This window comes from Haemorhous mexicanus, chromosome 3 (genome assembly GCF_027477595.1).
Source record: "Haemorhous mexicanus isolate bHaeMex1 chromosome 3, bHaeMex1.pri, whole genome shotgun sequence".
NCBI lineage: Eukaryota > Metazoa > Chordata > Aves > Passeriformes > Fringillidae > Haemorhous > Haemorhous mexicanus.
The window spans coordinates 98,466,088-98,489,771 of record NC_082343.1 but is presented as its reverse complement, the minus strand read 5'-3'; the positions used below and the strand labels follow the sequence as shown (position 1 = coordinate 98,489,771).

Genomic DNA, 23,684 nt, shown 5'->3' with positions numbered 1-23,684 from the left:
CCAGTCCAAACATAATCAGATAATTTTAAAATGTGATTAAAGTGTGTCTTAATAGTTTTCAGAGGAGGCTGTTAAGATCCAGTTATTAAAATTATTACAGAGATGCCTCTGCCGAAATAAAATGCAAGTGAGACCATATGCTGAAGTCAATAGTATGGATTTTATTTAACAGTAAATGTGAGTGGGGGAGAGAGAAAAAAAATAGAAAAAGAGGAAGAGGGGAGAGAAAAAGTGACAGAAAGATTGAGTAGAAAATACCACCTCTCTGTGGATCCCAGCAGTGTCCTGTTGATCTCTTCTTCTAGTCTTCTCAGTGGTGAGGGCTCCACAAGGCTTAGAGTTCAATGGATGCCTGTTCAATGGATATGTTCAGGTTGACTGGGAGCACCCAGGTACCTCCCCTGGTTGGGAAGTTTGACAATGTCTCTTGCCACAAGCTCTGATCTGTTGCATCCCTTTGCATCACATTCAGTCCTTTGGTGTAAAGCCTCAGGAATCAGTCTGAGGGTGCTTTTGGGATCTTTGATGGTTTGTGATCTGTGCTGAGACATGACAGCCGCCTCTCTTGTCAGTGCATTGAGTCAGTTATGCCCCATCAGACCTTCCCCAGGTGAGGGACTGGGAGTTGTGTAAGGGAGAACAATTGCCATGATAAATGGTGCCACCTTGCAGGATTTGCTGCATCAGCCTGGCTTGCAGCCTCCCCTTCTGTCTTGTGTGAGTCTCACTGCACACCCAAACTCACCTCTCCTCAAAGGATGTAAACCTGGCCTCAGCAAATCACCCTGGAGCCTCCTTGATTGTTTTGAGTCATAAACCATGAACAGTCCAGTCTCTCAGAGACCTAATGGGGAGAATTCATATGAGGCAGTGTTTTTCTGTGCTCCTGTCTGAAAATAGGGTAAAAATAAAATGAAGGATTAAAAGAAAAAGACAGTTGCTGTTCATGCTAGAAAGCTGTATTGAAGAATATCAACCAAAACCTTTTCATTCCAGAAACTTAGAAGGGGATGTTGCCCTGAGAAGCTCCGCTGCTGTCTATACATACTGCAAATCTCGAGGGCTGTTTGCAGGCGTATCTCTGGAAGGAACCTGTTTAATTGAAAGGAAAGAAACAAATCGCAAGTAAGCTCTCTTAATATCTAAAAGGTTCAGTGAAAGCAGAGTGACAGAATTAACTAGGACACATTCACTTATAGAAAAAGTGGTTTTTGTGAAAACATACTATATTAGTTTAGAATTTCTTGAGGGACAAGGGTTTCTTCAATTTAGACATCTTGCAATGGATATTGAGATGATGCTAAATGTTTAGGGATTATTTATCTGTGGCAGGTTGACCTTAGCTAGCCACCACATGCCAGCCCAGTTGCTTTGTCACTCCCCCTCTTCAACAGAATGAGAGGAGAAGTATGATGATAAACTCATAAGTTGAGATAAAGAAAGTGAAATCACTTACCAATTGCTATTTCAGTCAAAAAAACTTCAATCTCCTCAAGTTTATTTTATTTTCAATAAGTTTATTAGTTTATTTTATTTGTTTATTTTATTTTCAATAAATTAGAGAATTTGTTGAAATTAGTTTATTTTAATTTCAATAAATAAGAGAATAGGATAATGAGAAATAAGAACAAATTTAGAAAGCAATACCTTTTCCCGACACACCTTCCATCTTACTGGGCTCCACTTCAATTACAGCTTCCCTACCTCCTCCACCCAAGTGTGCAGGAAAATGGGGGCTGTGGTCAGTTTTCCAAATTTACAGCTTTGAAATAGTTCTGTCATTTCTCAGTATATGATTAGTAGGAAAAATGCAGGGCTAGAGATGGAGATAGGGAGCATTTACACAAAATGAATTTATCTAGACATTGAAATGTAATAATAATCAAATACCTGCAATCTTTTTTTTTTTTTGTATCAGGTTTTATGGGCAAGACATTCGTGCTAGTGCCATCCTGCTTGGTGACGTGCCTTTCCCTGCTCAAGCAGATGATCTTTATGAAACTCTAGCATCCTTCACTGAAGTGTATGAAAATGAAGAGCAAAAAAATAATCCAGGAAAATCTGTAAGGGAACAAAGAAGGGTTTGTGTGCTTCTTTCTCACATAGGTTTTCCCTGTTCTTAGGCTGTTTCTAGTCAGTGTCAATGCTGATGTTCATGTGTCATTTTTAGCTTCTCTGTTGTATGACTGAAGGCATTGCACATGTCAGTTACTGCATGTGGAACATTGTTCAAGTATTTCCCTTCTAGGCTCTTGGGGGCAAGAACGTTGCTGGGTTTGCTTTGCATCTTCCAGAATAATAAAGTGTATCCTTGTTTTGTAATTATGCATTATCAAATTTTAGGTCATGATTAGGAATGTTTGAGCAAATATTTTTAGTCAAGTTAATTGCAAATTGGATACTCTTAGTTTTCCTACTTTTTCTGTCTTCCATTCAAACAATCGCATTTATAATGTAATACTGGGACTGTAGAAGCTATTTTCTTACAGATGTTGATGTTACTGATAGACAAGCATTTACTTTCAGCTTTGTTAAACCCATGGTGATTTACTTCAGTGTCATGTGTATATCACTGATGTTTAGTATGCTTTTTGAGTTCTTACAAGTTCACTGGCAGAAAGAGTAATTTTAATTTTTTTTTTAAGTGTAACTTTATGTACTTCTAGGCTCTGAAGTCACAATCTCGGTTCAGATATGATGCTTTGTTTTTAAAAAAATTGTGTACTTTAGGTAAGTGACCGACCTGCTAGACCATCAACCAGACCTGAGCCACCTAAACCCACTGTTAGACCTACACCACCAGGTGAAAATTTTTATAATGGCTAATTAATTCTCTTCATAAAATTAGAGCATTAAAGCTAGTTAATACTATGCAGTTATTATAGCAGCTGCCTCTATAAAAATGTTTTTTAAGTACTCTTCCTTGGACAAACACTGAAAGCATGTTGATGTAGTGCCATGACTGATAAAGACTAAAGGATTTGGTTTTTTGTTTTTTACTAACAAACCTTTTCTCTCTGACAGATTTGCTATAGAAACAGTGTTTTTATAGTTGCAGAATCATGTAGCAATTCAAAGGAAATATTCATAGATACAGGATACATAGGAGCCTCACAGTAGAATGAAACTTCTTAGTAAAAATAACAGTCCTAGAAACTCCTGGTCCAAGTTCTAGATACTTCTGGTTTCTAGAAACCATAGTTTCTCTTTAGGTTGTCATTATCTTTTAATCATTAGAGGTTTTACAGTAGAGCAGAAGAGGCAGAATTTTGGCTCTTTAACAGTTTGTCTTATCAAAGTGCTTTCATTCCAAGTGAGGCTTTACTGTGCACCTTCTCTTGTTAACATACTTCTTCAGTTAGGGATGTGAGGCAAAGTCTGTATTTCTTTCTTCTGCACTGGTTCCTAGTTAACTGCAATAATTTAATAACTATTGAACTGTATCAGAAGAGCAGTATACAAAATATAACAATATATGTTAGCATGTCATATAAGTCACTCCTTTATTTTCTCTTTCAGCTAAAAAGAGCACAAACAAACTTTATCCTGAACTTCCCAATGATTATGCATTTGGGGGTAAGTACTAAGCTTACACTTCTTTTATTAATACAGTATAGAATCTGAGAAGTCCAAAAAGTACTTTGAAAGATATACAAAAATATCTGGCCATTGATATTTTCTTTTTTGTCCATGTGTTAAAAAGAGATTCAAGTCTTGTATGATTTCCTGAAAATATTTCATAAATATTAATCTAATTCCCTGGCTTTACATTCTAACAATGATTTTCTTTTTTCTGAGCAGCCCAAGTTCTTTTGGTTTATTCTGTGAGCTTGAAAAATGCACTTGGAGTAGTAAAATTGTTTTATGTTACCACCTAATTGAAATGAAAAAGGAAGCTAATATAACAAGCTTCTGTCCAAGTCCTTATGCAATGTACTATAATTGCTGTTTTAATTTTAAAAGTACTTCCACAGATGATACCTGATTATGCTGGCATAAACACCAATTTACATGGATTCTTCAGGTTTTTGTACTGAAATAACTCTGTGCTGCACTAAACATACTACTATTGATTCTCTTATGTTTAAAGCACTTTCAGCTCTTAACAGGAGAATCTTACTGTGCAGTATTTGCATTCCATATTACATATATATATATATATATATATATAAAATATGAATATGTACTTATATTTTAATGTATTGCACGCTCACTTGAAAATAAATTAAACAAAATACCTCTTTTTTACTTCTGCAAATAGAGCTAAAATTGAGTTTGATAATAGATCACAATGAAAAGTCTATTTCAGGCAAAGTGTAATTAGAGCTTTTCACTAAAAATTAAGATAAATTATGTGTCTTTGTCTTTACATTTTTTTTCATCTCTTCTCTTCATACATGTTCTTGATATGTGTGTCTGTTGAAGGGGCCAACATAGGAGTATCTTAAGCTGAGCTGTCGATGTGACTTCTGCAGATTAGAGACTTCCTGAGAATCAAGATTAGTTATTGTGTTATAGGACTTCTACCAGGAAAAGAAGGATGACTCTAGTGGTCTGTACACAATAGCTGTCATCCAAAAGAGAAGAACTGGTCTTCTGGCCATTAAAACTAAGCTTTCCCAGTCTTGCCAAAGCCCTGGCCAACTGAGAACAGGTTTCTAAAGCTTGCACCCATTTTCTTTATTGAAGGGAGTATTCTTCTATTCAGGTGCAAGTGACAAGGCAAAAATATTCCAGAACCATCTGTTGAATGGCTTTCAAGATTCTTTGAAGTCAAGATATAGACTCAGTCTGCTACTGGGGATTTCTAGCAGTTTCTCAAAATATACAAGTTTTTCTTTAGGAATGCAGGGGATGGGGCAGTAGGATCTTGTTTAAATGATGTCATGGTGTATTTGGCTTTCTGTTGTAGATTACATTTCTATAGGTAACAGTTCAAATGCTTTCTGAGTCCACAGAAATACTCTATATTTCTAAAGGCTAAAGCTTTTTTTCTTCTTGGAGAGGGCAATTAAGGTTGAAGTCAAGAGTCACAGTCCCTTTCACAAAGAGTGTATTAATGCTGGGGAATGAAATAGAAAGAGCCATAAGGCCAAATCTCCTGTCAATGATCTGTTTCTCTCTATTTATAGTCCTAATTATTTCAACAGAGCTGCCTAGCAGCTATAGCTCATACATGTGAATCTTTATTGCAGGAATAGTTGCTGCAGCAGATGTTCTTCTACAGTGATCTGTAAAAGACATATTCAAACTTTTTTGTGTCATTCTAGTTTAAAAAATACATATAGATAGGCAATAGAAGAGTGAATGAATTTTATCTTTAGGAAGCTACATGTTAGGTATAATGACTGGGGTGGAGGTAGGTTTTGATGTTCAGCAACAAGCTTAACTGGGTTGCAGGTAATAAGGACTTACCTTTGGTTGGGGAAGGGGCAACTTGGCATTGTGTTACCAGCATTTGGTTTTGCAGCAGTTATACAAGTAGTAAAAAAGGTTGAAACATTAACTCTTCTCATTAGATGAAAGCAGAGCTAGACTTGTGGATGAAACATTTTTAATTATTTTCTGTGTACTTGAATTATAGAGGTAAGTAATGTAATATAACCTTTTTCAAATGCAAGAAAACGATAAATGAAAAACATTATTTTCTAAACTGATAACGTGATACTTGAACTCAGTTGCAAGAAGATTGCTTTCATTTAACTGAATAATGCTTAAGGTAATGCATTTAGTTGTAAAATGAGCTTCAGTAGTGTTTTAAATGTTTGGGAATACCACACATTTTATTTAGATGCAGTTAAAAATTGCACAGACCTTTTACAATTCTGGGAAATAAAACCCCAAAACAACCACAACATAAAACCACAACAAACTAGCAGCTGCTACAGTTATTGTGATTCAGTGAACTATGAATTTTCTACACTGGTAGACATTTTTCTGAAGACTCACTAAATAAAGAAATTTGATTTGCTTATGTGCATGAAAGTTCATGCCTTCTCCTTTACTAGAATTAGGCATTTGCATTTCATTTTTCTACTTGTCCCCTCTTTGTTGTAAAATCTACTAAAAGGGCTTACTGGCCCTTCCAAGATTTATTAAACCGCAACACAGCTTTTCTTTTTCTGGATGGATGATTCTTTGGACTTCTTTACCACATTTGTAATACAAACAACCCATGATACTTTAATGACTATTTGGACATTGTAGACTCAGGAGTTCATTTCATTAGGACCATTTTTTAGATACATTAGGTTCATAGTTTGTCACACTGGAATATCTAATCCTAGGTATTAAATTTTCATTAGTGTTTTGATTTGTAGTTTTTCCTGCTTGGGGTTCTGCCATGGAGCAGCAAGTAACCAAAAATGTAGCTAAATGATTACTTCCTGCCTTCCCTCCTAACAGTGTGCTGAATAGTATACAATTCTAAAAATGTTACAGTGATGTGGTTTCCCAGCTGAACTGGTAGCAGCAGGAGCAGTGATCTGAAAGTTGGGCTTGGGTTAAGGTGAATGTTGGTGAGAACTGAATCAATAACAGGCAGTTTTTTCAAATCAGAAGTCAGATATTTTTTGCTTTTTCTTCAGCTCAGCTTATCAGAAAAGGATTGTTTCACATGTTTGGAAAAGAATCACTTGAAACTGGCAAGATCCTGAAACAATCACTTGAGACAGGAGTGGGAATGAAAATGGAAGAAATTTCTTCCTTCCAAGCAGTGTGCTTTCACTATTCTTCACAATTATCAAATCTCACCATGGGTTTAAATTTGTACAATACTGTCAGACAAAATACTCATACTGAACACAAAAGCAGTTCTTTTGATAGCAATGTAAGTATTTTATGATAATTTGGAGAAAGTGATGATGCTGTCTGCATTTTTTAAGGGGTCATGTGATTTGCTCAAGAAACCCATAGGAACTTGGGGCTGTGAAGCCTGAATATTTAAGGATTTTTTTTTTTTTTTAGATTGCTTTAAGAAACAGTGTCTTTCTTACCTTCCAGAATTACTAAACCAAATATTTTAAAATTTTATCTTGAGAAAAATATTTGCCTTCTTCTTGGGATTTTTGAATGCAGTAAATTATCTGCAGCCGTTGAATTTTTTAACTATTGTGCGTAAAATCAACACACCCCAACCTGATTACAGTGAAGCTAAAAAAAAAACCAAAATATGAATTTTGACTCATTTTTTTACAGCAGAAACCTTTCACTTTGAAAATAAGATATTAACAGATTGTTATTGTCCCAATAGGCATATATTTATATTCTTGCATATGAAAGAAGTGCTATATCAAACCTACTGATGAGGATATGGAGGCAGATGAGAAAATTGTCACTGTTTTTAAGAAGCTAAAAAAAACCCCTTCTTCCTTCCATGATGATTCGAGTGATTTGTCAACCTCATTATTAAAAATTCATGCCTTCCTACATGAATTTGTCTGCAGCTTTTAGACAATATTTGTTGTGGCTTTCTTCACTATATTAAAGAGCCCTTTGCTACGCAGAGGAGCTTTTTTTTTTTGTTCCCCTCTTGTTCTCTTTGTGACACTTGTGCTGTAATCAAATAACTTTTTGGTCTTTCTTCATCTTTCTTTTGATTGCCAAACAGATTGATGACCTCTTTGTCAAAAGTCATTTTCTATTTCCTCTCAAATTTTAAGTAATAATACAAATACCAAATTCTGAGCTGTGAGCTCACTGAGATCAGTAAGATTTGGGCTCCTAAAAGCTCTAACGAATTTGCACTAAACTCCAGTAATATTTTCTATTATTTATTTATTTATTTATTTATTTATTTAAACCTTCTTGAGTGTTCCTTATCTATGTTTAAAACAATTGAGGCAACATCAACCCTTTTTGATTTGGTGGTACCTTGAGGTGGTAAATTCAGTTTGTGTTAACAAAACACATCAGAACTGCTGCTTTTCATGGTTACAGTTCTCCAGGAATCAGGCCTGGCCCAGTTCTCTGTCATTTCAGAGATGATCTCAGTGCTTCTTTTGGTAATCTATGAATGCCAGATGGTTCGGTAGATCTGTGAAAATCTGCTTCCCAAGAGAATTCCAAGACAGATTTTCATGCCTCCTGAAGTGTATTTGGTCAAGGAAAATTGAGGGTCTGTATGTGAATTTGCCTTTGTTAGTACAATATGGTTTTTTTTGTGGCCAGTTACAAATGTTTTAACTGAGCCAACATAATTATATGGACTAAGAATTCATAGACCTCTTCTGAGGTAAAAAGCTTTAATTTTTTTTTTTTTTTTTGCTTGTGATTTCACCTCCTGTTTCACTTATTTTGCTTTCCTACCTGTTCTGCAGTTCAGTTTACATCTGACTTGTTATCTTGTTATTTTGAAAGGTACTACTCTCTAGGATAGTATTGATCAAACTTGGAAAAGAAAATATAAGCTGGAACATGGACACCATGCTAGCAGTCTCTGCATTAATTAGTACCTCTACTTATGTGTGGTGCTGAGCTTTTTAACACAGTATAATGAAAAAATGGAATTTTTACTTAGAACTGCTGAAAGAGAGCATCACTCATGTTCTTGCAAATTTAAAATAGGCTTGCTTTGGTAAATATGTATTGAAGCAATCGCTTCATTTTTTATATATGTATTTCTCAACTTAGGTTTAACAAAACCAGAACTATTTTGGAACAACTCAGATTTAACTGGAAATCTAACATGCAACTATTTGTATTCACTGTGCAGTTCCATGTTTAGATATGCCCACAGACAAAAAAATCTGACAGCCGTGCTACAAGAGAAATGTAAGTGTGCCCAAATCTCCTCTTGATGAGTGACTTTTGGCTTGGGCATTTTTATTTCAATTAAGACTAAGCACCACAACAGGAAAGTAAAAATACTTCATGAGTTTTCAAACAAACAAAATCAGCTATCTCTGTGGTCTCAGTTTAGTACCTGAATTTTTGCTTTGCCTTTGTTGTTAGAAAGCAAAGTCAAGTCTGCCTTTCCAGGATATTGTCAATATTTCATTATGTGCTTCTTTCTGTCTGTTCTGGATTAAGATGATTTAAAATGGTTTCATCATTCTGAAGTTTCTTTTGCCAACTTCAACTGTAGTAAAATTGAATTAAAAGCTTTTAACTTTAGTTAATATTATAAAATGGTTTTTTTGTATCTGGTATCTGCATAGACCTGGAATGGAGGAGTCCAGAACCTCTTGTTTTTAAGGATGGAGGAAGATTCTGTGGTTCACAGTGAAGTGAAAAATGCATTTTGCTTTTGAACTGGAAATTAAATCGTCCATGAAAACATGATAACATCAGATGTGTACATACTCCTTTAGATATTGTGGATATGTGCTATGTATCTGGAAAAAAAGGAAACTGGAAAAAAAGCCATTTTTTATTCTTCAGTTTATGAATTACTCCTTTTCCAAGAAAGGAAGAGATTTGCTGAAGGATCAAGTAGAACTATAGTAAGGAAGAACCCTCATTAAGCTGTGCAGTAATCTGTTCCTTCAATGCTATAATTTGATGAGAAACTCTTAGCAGATTATAAACTATAAAATCAATAAGCTCAGTGTGACAAATAGGTATTTGTTTTAGAAAAATTTTACAAAGTGAGACATAGGATGTTTCTGCCGTAATCCTTCATAACATTGTCTACTAATTTGGTAAACCAGAGTACGGGTGTTTTTGTTTTGTTTTAAGAGTTTTAGCTGAGCTTGATCTATTTTTGTGTTATTCGTGGCAAGACTTGTGACATATTTATATTTAGTTACTAGAAAAATCCATCTGGTGGTCCCCCACAGTATTAATTTTCTTGCTATTATGAGCTCTTTCTTAATACTAACGAAACCCAGGAAATCCCAGGAAATTATTTTTGAGACTATTTTTATCCCTGATTCACTTTTACTAGGATTGTACTATTACTATCATGAATGTGATAAGTCAGATAATCAAGCTGCTTATGGCTTATATTGTGGCAAGCTGAGAGGAAAATATGCAGCATGCAGGCCTTCACTGGTCATACCGAAACAAATAACTTGATGCATATAATCTGCTAACTCAAAATACAACAAAGCACAGAGAGATTGAGGTCAGACATGCTAGAATGAAATTGGGGTCTTTCTGATGTATGTGTGCATGTGTGGGCAGAGAGCTGTTGTGCTAAGTATGAACCAGCTACGCTGGCATGGGTAACAATATTTTTTTCCTGGCATTTTTTAATGGTTTGAAATAAAAATTGTGAAATTAGAGCTAAAGCACAGAAAAAAATCAGTGCCATCTATGAGTATTTTTTTAAGTGTAAAGCACCACTAAGGTGATAATTCTGATTCACAGAATTAAAACATGAAATTGTTCTCAGGAGCATATAAATGTTAAATAGTATAGATTGAAGTATTTTCTGAAGGCATTGTAACACATGCATATTAATGCTTTAGCATCTGGAATACATGCTTTAAATGTTGTTTCAATGCTGTGTATTGCTTTAGATGGTGTTTTCTTCTGTGTTGTTCAAGCAGAAGGACTGAAGCAAGCTTAAATTGCTTTCCTGTCTATTATCTAGAAAAGCCTTTGGAAGTATGGGAGCTTCTACTTCATTTATACTACTGGAAGCCAACCAGAAGTTTTGACTAGCTCAAGGAAGTGATAGATATACAGACTTTCTCTCCAGAGTGGGGTGAAATGCCCTGTGCTTTACTGACTTGAGAGAAAAGCTAACACTATTTTAAGAGATGCAGGTCTTTGGGCTGATGCTTTACAGATCCATCCTTATAGCAGGGACAAGAACATCTACTTTATACTAAATGCTAAGGGAAGACTTTCTGTTCTCTGGAAAATTACTGTTTTTCACCCTGATGGAACACCCACTTCAAATGTATTTTCCCATGAGCAGTAAAAATCATGGTTCCCCAGAATGTGATTTGTTCTCTGTCATGGAGGGACCTGGAGTCCTGCATTTACCTTGGCTGTGCTGATTCATTGTTACATCTTACAGATCAGCCAGCTGGGTATTTCTGATTGAACCAAGAAGGTCATTCACCTTTTGTGGAAACAGTCAGTCCCTGAATAAGAAATAGGAGTCCATGGAAAAAAAAATGAACTAGACACTCATATAAGCTTAACTAGTATGACAAATAACTGTTCTAGAAATGGTGTAATAATGCTTTTCACTTCTACAAAAAGACAAAGTTTCAAGAAACTTCTTTCCTTTTTATGGAGAGATCTGGCAAGCTTTGCATGGAGACTTCTGTGATTATATTTAATTTGGTTTGTTTTTCTCATGAACAATTCTTTTGCCATATTAGGTAACCTTCAAATATTCTTTTTCCAGTTGTTTTTTCTTGAAGAAGCTCAGCTAGAAGTGACCTCTACTCTTGTGGAAAGGAAGTGTTAATTTTTTTATACATAGTGAGACTTGAACCCCTCTTCCCCCTTTTCTCTCAGTGTTGCATGTTCTTAGCAACTACTTTGCTATGTGGCAAGGAAGGTGTCAAAAGAGGATTAAAAATAGGAAAATAGAAAACTCCTCCTTAAGGAAAAATATAATGGGAAAACTTACTTTGGTTCACAATTTCCAGTATTGGTCTCTGCCATAAGGTTTAAACTGTGTCTTCTCTTCTCCTGACATTTCTGACTTTTGTCAGCAAGTACACAAGGATGAGACAAAATCTGAGGCTGAGACAGCAGAGTAAGTTTGGAGATACTGTTGAGGGAAAAATCTGCCTTCACATAAATTGTACATAAGACAGATTTGAGCAAGTGGTTGAATCCCATCTGCAAGCCTGAATTTCCTCATGCTTGAACCAAGGGCTGTGACTGCTGTTAGTGTTTTCTTTCTAAAGAGCATCTATACAGCCAATATTTCACTTGACTTAAAAGAATATGTATGAAGAATTCTGTTAATACCACTCTTAAATTTGAACTGAAAATTGTGGTACTGTTTGCTTTTTCATTTCAAGAACTTTGTCATTATTGACTAGGCTGATGTAATGAGTATTCTGCAAAGTTTGGTTGTGCTTAGCTGGGAAGTGTAATATCAGCACACCATGAGTGATAATGGCTGTCCAAGATGCTTCATCCATATGATGGTGGACGTTGCAGGTTGCAGATTAGGCTCTAGTTTATGGTTCTGTGCCATTTTTAGCTCTTGCTGAAGCTGTTCTGTAATGAATAGGGCTATCTGCCTTTCGCCTACCAGTTTAAACTCTGGTCAAATGATTACCAGGATTGTGCCATGGGATACTGTAAGTGTAAGTACAATTGCTTGAGTCACCATTTGGCACAGGAAGGGAACATTGATTGAATACCTTTGAAATGATAATTGATGAAGCCTGTGGTGTAGGTAGAATTAATAATGGCTGTACTGCTGCTGAAGGAACATAAAAGCAATGAGAATAAGTAATTGTGGCAAGAAGAAATCCCAGCATTGATTTCAACAGCCCCTATGTCCCTTAGTGCAGCTAAAGTTAACAAGACTTTTCCATATATTGCAGGTGTTCATATAATATAAATGTTATCATGAAAGTGCTACACTTTGCATTAAAACAGGAGATACTCACTTGCTCCCTTTACAGAAAGCAGTTTCTGAATCTTTCACAATGACTTGAAACTCCTTCTCGTTTTTGTCTATATTTTTTCTTACCAAGATTAATTATTCTTTTTCTTATGCTTTCTAGTTCTCTAGCAAAATTACTTTTCTGTCTGATTCCTTTGCATGGTAGTAGTAACATCTTTAATTTGTTTTATTCTGCAAAGCTCATTTTTATTTTGACTTGAAAACAGGCTTTCAATTCTTGCTCCGCTTTGTTTTCAACCAGTTTTAAACACTGATGATAAGGATTGTGAACAGACCTTCAAATGAGGCCTTGTACAGTATTATTATTTAGTATGTTTCCATATGAGATACTCTTTGATTTTGTTGTTTTAACCATTTTTCTAGCCAGTGCAGAGAAGAATTTCTCCATGCAAAGCAAAAAAAAAAAAAACAAAACAAAACAAAACAAAAAAAAACCCAACACAAACCAAAATTCAAGCAATATTTCACAAAGCACTACCCTAAGAAACTGGCAGAAACTGTATAGCTGTATATAATTGTTGCATTTACTACTCTTTAGTTTTTTCTAGAGGCTGTAGATTGTTTCCCAGACCTTTGTAAAAGCTAAGACTACTATCAAGTGAACCAGGTTATGTGCCAGTAATACCCTTGGCAGAAATTTTGAAGCTGGCTGTACAGAGATTTGAGAATCAAAATGCAGAGACAGTGTATTGAGATTGAGATAGTAACTTGGTATATGTAGAGGAAACATGGAGAAGCTTGTCAACATAAAGGAGTCCCAGATCATTCCTAAATCATCAGTTTGACCTGAATAAAACAGAGCTCAGTTCTTGTGACTGTACTTTGCTTTTCAGAATATGAAGGCTATGCTTAGGATTGCATCTCAGCTTTTGCAATATGACTTCAGCACAGGCATTATTTGCATTAATGTTGTGTTGAGCACAAAAAGCCCCTGACATTGATGTGGTTCATTTGACCTTTTCACTTTGAATGAAAATCTAATTGTTTTTTGAAATGTCAGAAAAATCCAAAAAGTAATCAGCAAAAGTACTGCTGTGGAATTGACTCTTGCAAGCAGGAGGTAGGGGTTTTTTTATATCCTAAATATCAAATACATCCACAGATGCTTAACAAAAAAGGCACTTCCTTAATGCAAAAGCTGAGTATGCTGAAACAAAGATAGAAAGCATTCCATCAGCAGATGAAGATGATGAGCCAGCATGTTCCCCAGTAGGCCAGAAACTCAAAACCAGCGAAATACGTTTCATACTGAATGAGCTAAATTTGCACAGTGACTTAAACTTTAAATTTAGTCAGGTCTGTTTCAATCACCAGTTTGGTTTGCTAGACATGGCACTGTTCAGTAACAACTCAAGTTGGTAATATGGAATCTGTTTTGAAATGATCCATTTCTAGCTTATATAGAAAAGGTCAAAAATATATAAGTCTTCTCCTGGGTTTTGTGAGTCTCTTACTAAAGTGTGTGTATAATATTTTCATTCCGTGCATATGGATTTGCAGGTGATGATGAACTTTTTATCTATTGAGGCTTTGCTGCAAAATTGAGGGTCTTGTACCTTATTTGGAACTTCTGTGACTAACTGTGCCTTGAATTGTTTTTTTCAGCCACCATTTCTTTGTTAATGGAGAATGTAGTTATTAAGTTATTCTGAAAATCAACTGTAGGGCTTTGTAACACTGGAAAACCTGGACATAGTACTCAGTTAAAGTAATACATAACATCTAGTACTGCAACTAAATCAAAAAATAGGGTTTGCTGAGGCAGTCCTCATGGAAGTAGAAGAGGGCTTAACATCTGGTTTTGCTTTCCTTTCAAGAACTTGGGTGTACATTTAGTATAGAAACGTATTAAAGAGAGTAGTTCCTGGAATGATACAGGCCTTCCTTGATATTATCAATGTACCTTTAATACATTTTCTAAGGTACTGGAAAAAGGAAAACATTGTACACCTCTTTAGAAAGAGTGGAAAGGAGGGCTCCAGGAACTATACACCTGTCAAGCTTCACCTTTGTGCCTGGGAAAGTCATGGAACAGATCCTCCTATGAGCTATACTAAAGTACAGGGAGTCAGGGGGTGACTTGAGACTGCCAGTGCAGCTTCACCAGAGGCAAGTCCTGCCTGACCAACTCAGTCAACTTCCATGATGGAGTGACTGGGATGCAGTGGACAAGGGAAGAGTTACAGAAGCCATTTATCTGGATTTCAGGTCCCTTCCCAGCCCAGCTCTTCTTTCATTTTGAAATTGCCTTAAATCCATAGCTACTGTAACAAAACAGCCTTCAGGTGTTCTAGGTATAAAACAAATCTTTGCCCATAAGTGAATGTAGAATAGAATAATGCAACTTATGCCTCCTATCCCTCCTCAGACCAGATTTGTTTAACTGGGCACAAATAGGCATTTGTGGGGCATTTAAAGAGTGGTTTTACCCCAGTGACAGTGAAGCTCACTTAATGCAAAAAGTCCACCCTCATTTTCTTAGTCATGAAGAACTGATTATTTGCAGGCTTCAATATTGAATTTAAATACTTGAGTGTCTTAAGAAGCTTTTATTCAGAAAGTAGAAAAAAACAGGTGATATTGTTTACTTGCCCAAAACAGGCCAGAATTATTGGTAAAGAAACAGCTAAGCAAGATATTATTTGTTCTGAGAGTGATTTGCTGAATATCATGTCTCCTGACTTTTGATCAGGTGAGCATTATTGGAGATTATTTGGATCAATGGTGGCATATGACATACTTCAAGTATCTGTACAGAATATATCTGATTATAGCAGATTAGTACCTGTAGATATAAAATGTCAAATCTACTGTGCATATTTAGGCCTTCCCAAACATCTGTTCTGTGAGATCTGAGGTTGTTGTTTTGCAGAGGGTTTTTTGAGGTGAGTCTACATTTAAAAAACAAAATTAAAAAGGCCATTAAGGAAATTAGTAGTTTAATGTGAATAGAACATTTGAGATTTCACTTTTAAGGCTTGGTTGAACAAACACTTGATTTGTTATTTGTCCGGAAACAACTAAAATTAAATTTGTAGGTAAGTATGCATCTGTTCTCCTCTAGAAGCTGAAATAAACCCCTTTTTTTCTTAAGCTAAAAGCTGAGAGGCGAGAGCTTAGAATATGAAAAATGAGCACATTGGGTGAGCTCATCTGTATACCGGTGTGATTCAAGAACTGAAATTCTTTTCATGACTTTTAGTATTTAGGATACAGTTAGGCTACTATTTTTCTTTCTAAATGGGAGTTGCTTGAACTTTTTTAGTTAGTTTAGTTTGAACTTTTTTTTAGTTACTTTTTCTAAGTAGCCATTAGAATGCATAATATTTTGTTGCCATATAGGAGTTGAAAAGGTAATTTCTGCAGGGTCACAGTGTATAATGCACTATATGGTTCTTCTTTAGTCCATTTTCCCCGGTCCTCTCTGGCTGATGTTTTGTCTTGTTACAATTGAAGAAAGCCATAAAATCTTTTAATTTACTGACCTCTTATTCTCTATGGAGTAATTCATATTGCACTTTCTTTCATCCTTTCTCTGACTTTCCTTCATTTCCTTCATAAGCTTTTAAACAGATCATTTGCCACTTTCCCAAGATGCTGCTCTTTTAGGCCTATTCAGGCCTTTAGACATAGTGAATGGTAAAGCCTGAGAATGGACATTGCCCAATAAGGGCCCAATAATTGAATCTCAACATTGTAATATGTTTTATTTCTGTTTATCATGACATTGTAACTTAGATAGCACAGTAATTTGACTTAACTTTTGTGCGTTCTAGCTGTGAACATGAGTTCAATATCACCTTTGTGGCTCTGAGCTGCGACTTTGAGCCAAAGCTGATGTTACCTAAATTTCTTAGAAACCACTTACACATGGTAAAGCCTTGAAATTCAGACATGATCAGAACATGGACTATTATTTGCATTAAACTTCTTCAACCATAAACATTAAAAAGTATACGTATTCATTGGACTATACTTAATGATGTCTTAATCTCCAAGATGCCAATTTTTGAAAAGTCGTATGGAATGAGATACTGCCTTTGTCATGTTCTAATCATTGTATGTGGTCATAAAAGGGACATTTTGAGGTAGTGCTGTTTATATATTTCATGATTTTGGAATTTTTCTTTCTCTGTTTATGTTGCAGGAAGTAAATGACCCAGTCCTTTTTCATAAAAGTATTCTGTAATATATGCAAGAGGTTTTTAAAAGCTATTCAAAATGGTAGTCACACCCATTGCAAACTATGTATTTTCTATTTAAATAACAGAATACTAATTTCAGTTGAAGTTTTCATCATTTTGATTGCTTTCTGAAGTCATGAGTGGAAAAATTAGTTGTAAAAGAGATTAATTTTTTATATGTGCATGTAGTAATAAATGTACAATTCAGTACTTTTTAACCTTTATTTCTTTACATATGAGAGTATATTTTTCAGTATTTTCAGAGTTACTCTGTGGAAATTTGACTGTCATAACATTAATGAAATTGTTTACAGTGCTTTGTTTCTAAGGAGAGAAGTTCAGTTGCATGCATGTATTCTTTCAGATACTGACACAACTCTGCTTTCAGATTATCAACAGATGTAGATTGGTTTTAGAATATCAACAAAGTATCTTCAGTTTTTTCTTTGTTATAACTCAGAGTGCAACTTACAAGATTTATTATGATCAAGACTACTATAATTCACACATTTTGAATTTAAAACTAGTATTCTTTCCTTTTTTAAAGTGTTTAAAAGCAATTACAAAATGTAATAGTGAGATAAGGTGTGTGATCCTTAGCATTAAAAGACTGAGAAGCTTTCAGGAAACAGATATGTCAGAATAATTAGTGGTTTCCTTAAAAACCCAGCACTAAGCCTTACATCTTTCTGCCCCACCTCCTTCTCACTTACCTTCCAATGTTTCTTTGACTGTCCCGGTTGCAATTCACCCAAGAAATCAAATCTCTTTTTTAGCTGCTCTTCTACATAATAGTTCAGAATTAGACTTCAAATATAAAGAAAACCAAGGGGGCAAGTTTAGGTACAGTAAAAGGTAGATACTCCCCAGTATGACTGATCATATGCAGCCAAGATGTTGGATTTGTCTCATTCTTGAAAAGGTACTGTGTCACTGAGGCTTTGGTAGTTTCAGCTTCATACCTCTTTGGTGAAAAGAGCGACACAGAATTAGCGTTGTATCAGACAATGCACCGTCCAGTTTCTCTCTCTATATCACTGGTCTGGTACATATTTAATGCTTTGACTTCAGCCTGATTAATGCTGTTCTTAAGTATTTTCTAAATTATATTGACAGGTCGGTTTTAGGCTTGTTTCCTTAGTCTCTTTGAAACAACCGTACCATTTACTTCATGTACTAGTATTGCTTATGGCCAGGGAACAGATCAAGGCACTAATCATAAAGACATCTTTATCTCTCCTCTTAACTTTGCATCCCTCTAGTATTCTGTTTGCTAGCTGCTGTTTTTGGTTTTTTGGGTTTTTTTTTAACCTTTTTGTCACCTTAAAATAGGTTCCATTATTGTACAAATAGATCCTCTCCTTTGAAAACCCACTAATATTAAAGCAGTTTATGGAACCAATGACTTTATGTTTGATTGATGATTGTCAAACTAGTGAGTATTATCTGTATTAAGTACTATATTATGTTGAGTTCTAATTTGACTGTGGGTTTAGAGTGCTGGGATATGGAATACATCCATTAATTTTCAAAATCTCTCTCTATATATATTTAAGTTTCTTTAAATTATGTACACATTCCCTTAATTTCTTGATCTTTGCTATTAGTTTCTGTAACTTCATTAAGATTCTTCTTAATGGATTTGACCCCTTAGCTCTGTGTTGTCTAGCTTTATCACATATTTTACTCTTAGCTCAGCTTTCAGCTGCAAGAGTGACTCTGCTACATCACTAATACTTCTCCTGTTCTTGTACTTCACCTTTCTGTGGCTTTCAGTTCCTCCAGTGTTCTCTGCTCTCCTTTCCCTTCCATTTTTCATTTGCTGATTTCTTCATTCATGGTTATCTCCTCATTAGAAAAAACTGTTCAGACAGTCTCATGTGCTGATTCATCACAATTTTTTTTTAATTACAATTTTCACATTCATATATAAATCCATTCTCTCCACAAAGTAAGTTCTGTTCCTTCACCCTTCCATTTAAACAATTCTTTGTTTAGTGGTAATGTGAAAGGTCAGTTACTACAGGCTTTTTACCTAATTATAATATTCTGTTTATTCATTTCCAAGAAGAAATAGGTTAATCTGAAAAGATGTGGAGAAGTTCAATGAGTGAATGAGTGGAGTAAGGAGTCCCTGAGATGTGGTACCTATCTTATTTTTAGCGTAACAGTCTGAAGGTGTGAAAAACGGGTTTTGACTATAAAAGCATAAGTCAAGTATATAATTGTCAAGAAAGATTTCAACCAAAGGCCAGTGTTGAACAAAAAGAAAAAAAAAGTATGCCAGTACTGAATTACTTGGAGCTAGACATTAAGAAAGTTATCTTAGCAACCAGGGGAATACAGCTGTGAAATAGCCTTCCCAGATGACTAATGGGGTAAAAAGAGAAGTGGCAAAAAAGGCAGTTTGTTGTCTGGCAAAATACCAGACTCTGACCTAGGTCTCAGAGAATGTGCTTCATTCAGTTATGAGCTGCCTGTCTCACCTGTATGGAGGCCTTGCATTACTAGACCATGCTTCAGGTCCTAGCCAGTGTCTGTCCCCGTTTACCAGTTCCTACTGTTTATCTTTCAGGAGGATACTGATGGTTTTACTCAGTTCATATCTTCTCGAAACTTAAGAGCTTTCACAGATGCAGATGATTCTCATTGTTTTATCTCCCCTCTCTCTCTCTCTCTCTCTCTCTCTCTCTCTCTCTCTCTCTCTCTCTCTCTCTCTCTGTCCCAGGTATCTATCTGATCTTGTTGCTTCTTTTTAACCCTCCAGCTCACAATCGCAGAATTATCATCTCATCCTTCATCTTATGAAATCCAAAGCTGATCATATTGCTGTCATCCTATCTTCTTTTTTCTTGTTTGAAGTTCTTCAGTAGTGTGCTTTACCTTCTTTAAAAGAGTTGCTCTTGCTCTCCGTTGAAGCCATCTCTATCTATGCTGTCTCTATCTATGCTGATAAATTAGTCTTTGCTAATTTATCAGCATCAATAATGACAATGTGATTGGGCACTGGAACCTGGACTCTGCTTTGGAGATATAAAGTTCAATAACATGGAAAGGAGCCATTCACTGACATAAATGTAACTGTTACTTCCAAGTCTCTGCTGACCTGTATACAACCACATATTAGAAATTGCATTCCATCCTTCTGTAGGTACCCTGTTGGATTAATATTCATCTTCTGTTTTCTTTGGTAATACTTCAAATTCCTGAATTCTATTGCTGGGCTATGTCTGTAATCACCTTTATTTGTATTTTGGGTGTCTCACTGAGAAGTCTTCTTTATTCAGCCTTCTATTTTTCTGCTAAGTTTTCCCAGCTAGCTATTCTTTGTTGCTTTTAATTTACTAGATAATATTTTCTGCAAAGAACTATTTCTATTTCTCCTTTACTCAGATATTCTTTTGTTAACTAATTAAGAATTCAAGATAAAAATTGTAAAACAGAATCTTAAACTTTATCTTGGCGATCACTGCAGAGCTCATGTGTTCTTCAGCTTGAATTTCTTTAGAAGTTCCCACTTTCACTATAGGAGCAATGAGACCTATAGATGTTCTCTGAGTACCACTTTAAAGATGCAACCTTTTCTTTCTGTCTCCTTTTGTTCATGCTTTTGTCCTGTTATGATTCAATTGTTGCAACATCCTTGTCTCTGACCTTTGCAAATTCAATATTTCTTTGCTCTCATCTAGATTCAGTTCTTGCTTCAAAGCTAATTTCCTGCCCTATCATTTTGTCCATCTTTTACATTTCCCCACTGGCTCTCGTGTTAAGTATGTCTTTGTATGAGTATGAGCTCAGACAGAATCTAAAGCACCATCTCACCAATCCAGCTTTCATCTCAATCTTGTTAGTATCACAGATTTAACTTAGTGGTTCACCTACCTACTTCAAAGTTGAACTTTAAGCATTTCTGCCTTTAGTCATCATCAGGGCCCAATGCTGCTGCATTTCTCAAGTCAGAAATTTAGATCTTTAGTTTCTCCTATCATAAGCCCTAACACTCCTTCAGAAAGCTCTCCTTGTCATTAGTAGTTACCCTGATGCCTTAAGAATTTACTGCATGGAATTTCCTTTGCCAACCCCTTGCCTTTCATATTCTAATGTATAATATGCTGCATCCAGCATAAAATGTATCTCTCTGGGTTTTGTAGTCCCTACCCAAATCCTACCTAAAATAAAACTGAATAAAGCTTGAGGCTTGTTGAGCTCAAACAGACCTAAAAGCACTGCCTGACAGATCCACCCTTCATTTCAAGGTTTATTGAAGGCATTATAAAGGAGGAAGGGACTGCAAGACCTCTAGAAACAGTGAGTGCAGAAGCTGAACAACTGTTACTTTCTGGATTCCATACCATGAGTTTAGTTCTTCCCTTAAAGGTGGCTTTGACTGTAATGCAGTTAATCACATGGATCAGAATAAGCCATAAGATAATTTTTTCTCTTTTCTATCTTTCACTTGTCCTCCAAGGAGCTGGTGTTACCTTTTGGTTTTTACATCTAGCTCTGTAAGTTGAGGAACACAGCAAATGCTGACATACCTGTAAGATAATACTTACTCTTGTCATTGACTGCCTCATCTCATTTCTCATATTGCTCATCCACCAATAAATCTTTCTCTTCAGCCCTTTATTTTACTAAATCCTGATCTAAGAGTTGCTCTGTCAGTCCTAGGCTAAACTGATTTGTTTGTGCACCCGTGCAGCTCCTTAAAACACACTGATCTGTATGTTGACAAGAAGGCCCTACCAGAAGGTCACATTCTCAGAGAGATGGGGGTCCCTACTAGGTGTGCTCCATGCTGGCACTCCCCTAACTGGATACAGGCTAGTCAGTATCTGTTAAGAAGTCTGCTCTGTCTGGCCTGACCATCAGATGATGCTGAAAGTGTGAGTTCCATTAGTATCAAATTGGGTTTTGATTTCAGCTGTTCCAGTCCAAACTCCCTACAATTACAAATTTTCATGCTGCTTTTATACTTTCAGGTAACTTTATTTCGAAAGTCTCTTTGAAGTTTTTCACCAAATTGCAGAATGGATGAGTTTGAAAAAGGCCTTTAGATATCATCTGATCCAACCTCCTTGCTCAAGCAGGATTGGGTCCATAAGTTTTGAATACCTCCAAGGATGAAAGCTCCATCACCACTCTAGGAAATCTGTTCAGTCACCCTTAGGGTAAAAAAGTGTTTCCTGATGTTCAGCACTTCCTGTGTTTCAGTACATGCCCATTGCCCATGTCTCTGGGCATCACTGGCAAGAGCCTGGCTCCACCCATTTTTACTGTCCCTTCTGATATCTGATAAGCCTTTTCTTCCCTAGGCTCTCTCAGCCTTTCTGCATAGGGGAGATGCTCCAATGGCAGCTTCCATATGGCCCTTTGGTGGATTGTCTCCTGCATGTCCATGTTTCTCTTGTACTGAGAAGCTCAGAACTGGACTGCTCTCCAAGTGTGGCCATGCCAGTGCGGAGTAAAGGAGATCACCTCCCTTGACCTCAGCTTAGGATACAGTTTGCCTTCTTTGCAAGAATGCGGCTCATCTATAGCTGTTGAATTAAGCTGATGGTTGTCTTCCACTTTAAATTGTTTGGTTGGGGCCTGATAAGAGTCTTCCTTTTTAATATGATATTTGGGGCAAACATCCTTCAGGCATTTCAGTGTAACCAATAAATGTATACACACAGTATTTACACTCGCAGTGGTATCTCAGCAGGTGGTATTGTTCAGACCATTTTCTAAGGTTGGCATTAAAATTTCCTGTTAAGTTTTCTCTGATAATGGCACCGACTATCATTTTTTACTCAGATTTGCAATGGGCCCAGTAGTTGACATAGTTCTTTATCCTACTTTGGATTCTTTCCTGAACTCTGGTTATAAACTCAATACTAACCCTTTCCAAGCAAAAGCCCATAATGGGTAAAGAACCAGTATTTGTCTGTTCACTGTTAGTTACATCTCTCATACTAAACCTATGAGCAATACCTGATTCTATCAATGCCCCTGAACAGTGTCTTAGTATACTAAACCTTTCTGATACTTGATATGTTTGTTTTCAAAAGCACGGATTTTTGCATCTGCCTAATCTGTTAGTTGTTTTCCATCCTTTGGTCTGTTTGTTGGTTTTATCTTACTTCTGCACAAACAGGGTCCATGTGGTTGCTTATTTTCTAGGTCTCCATTTAAGCAATAAGAATTCTATTACAGCTTGGACAGCTGACCCCAACTGGGTAAAGGGATATTCCACAGAGTCATACTCAGTATATAATCCTGGGGGAAAGCTGCCTAGGGGGCCACTGCTTGGGAACAGGCTGAGCATAATTTGGTTAGTGGTGAGCAATTGCCGTTCATTTGCATTGCCTGCTTTTCTTGGATTTTATTTCTGTCTCTTGTTATTTTCCTTTTCCTTACATTTTTATTTAAAAATATTATTTTATTTAAATTATTTTAATGTTCTTATCCCAACCCATGAGTCCATGAGTTTTCTTACTTTTAGCCCTCCAGTTCTCTTTCACATCCCACTGAGGGGGCAGAGGGTGAAATTACTGACAAATTACTCCCTAATTACTGACAATTAGCGAAATTTGCAAAGTGGATGTTTAGCAATATCACCACTAACCTCAAGTACATGAAACTTATTTCGGTTTTATTGCTGTGTCCATGGCCAAAAGCAGCACATCTTCTGCAAGATATTCAGCATCAGGCTGATGGCTGGGGGATATATGCCTCTATGCCAGTAAAATTAAATTTGGGGCCCACAGCTGAACTGTGTTCCAACTATTCTGTGTCCCAACTTGGAGCTGGGTTTTGAAAGTATCATAAGCTCAAGCCAAAATTATTACAAATGCCTGTTTTTCTCTAAAAACCAGTCTTAGAAACAGCTTATGGCTTTACTAATATTTTATAAGCTCACATTAGAATGTGAAACTAATGGCTACTATATCTACTAGTAAATTAAA

General features: G+C 36.1%; 1 protein-coding gene across 4 annotated transcripts in view; it reads left to right on the top strand.

Annotated features, from left to right (window-relative positions):
- The window catches only part of SH3YL1 (SH3 and SYLF domain containing 1), a 47,026-nt gene that overhangs the window by 18,905 nt on the left and 4,437 nt on the right, over nt 1–23,684 (top strand). Inside the window, exons 6-10 of one of the 4 annotated variants that reach the window (XM_059842813.1) lie at nt 997–1,125; nt 1,919–2,063; nt 2,731–2,803; nt 3,520–3,576; nt 8,714–8,772. In XM_059842813.1, coding sequence (XP_059698796.1) covers nt 997–1,125; nt 1,919–2,063; nt 2,731–2,803; nt 3,520–3,576; nt 8,714–8,751 — 442 coding nt within the window. In that variant the 3' untranslated portion in view covers nt 8,752–8,772. Of the gene's footprint in view, nt 1–996; nt 1,126–1,918; nt 2,082–2,730; nt 2,804–3,519; nt 3,577–8,713; nt 8,773–23,684 lie in introns of all 4 variants that reach the window. The other 3 variants (XM_059842812.1, XM_059842810.1, XM_059842811.1) reach the window with 3 other exon arrangements.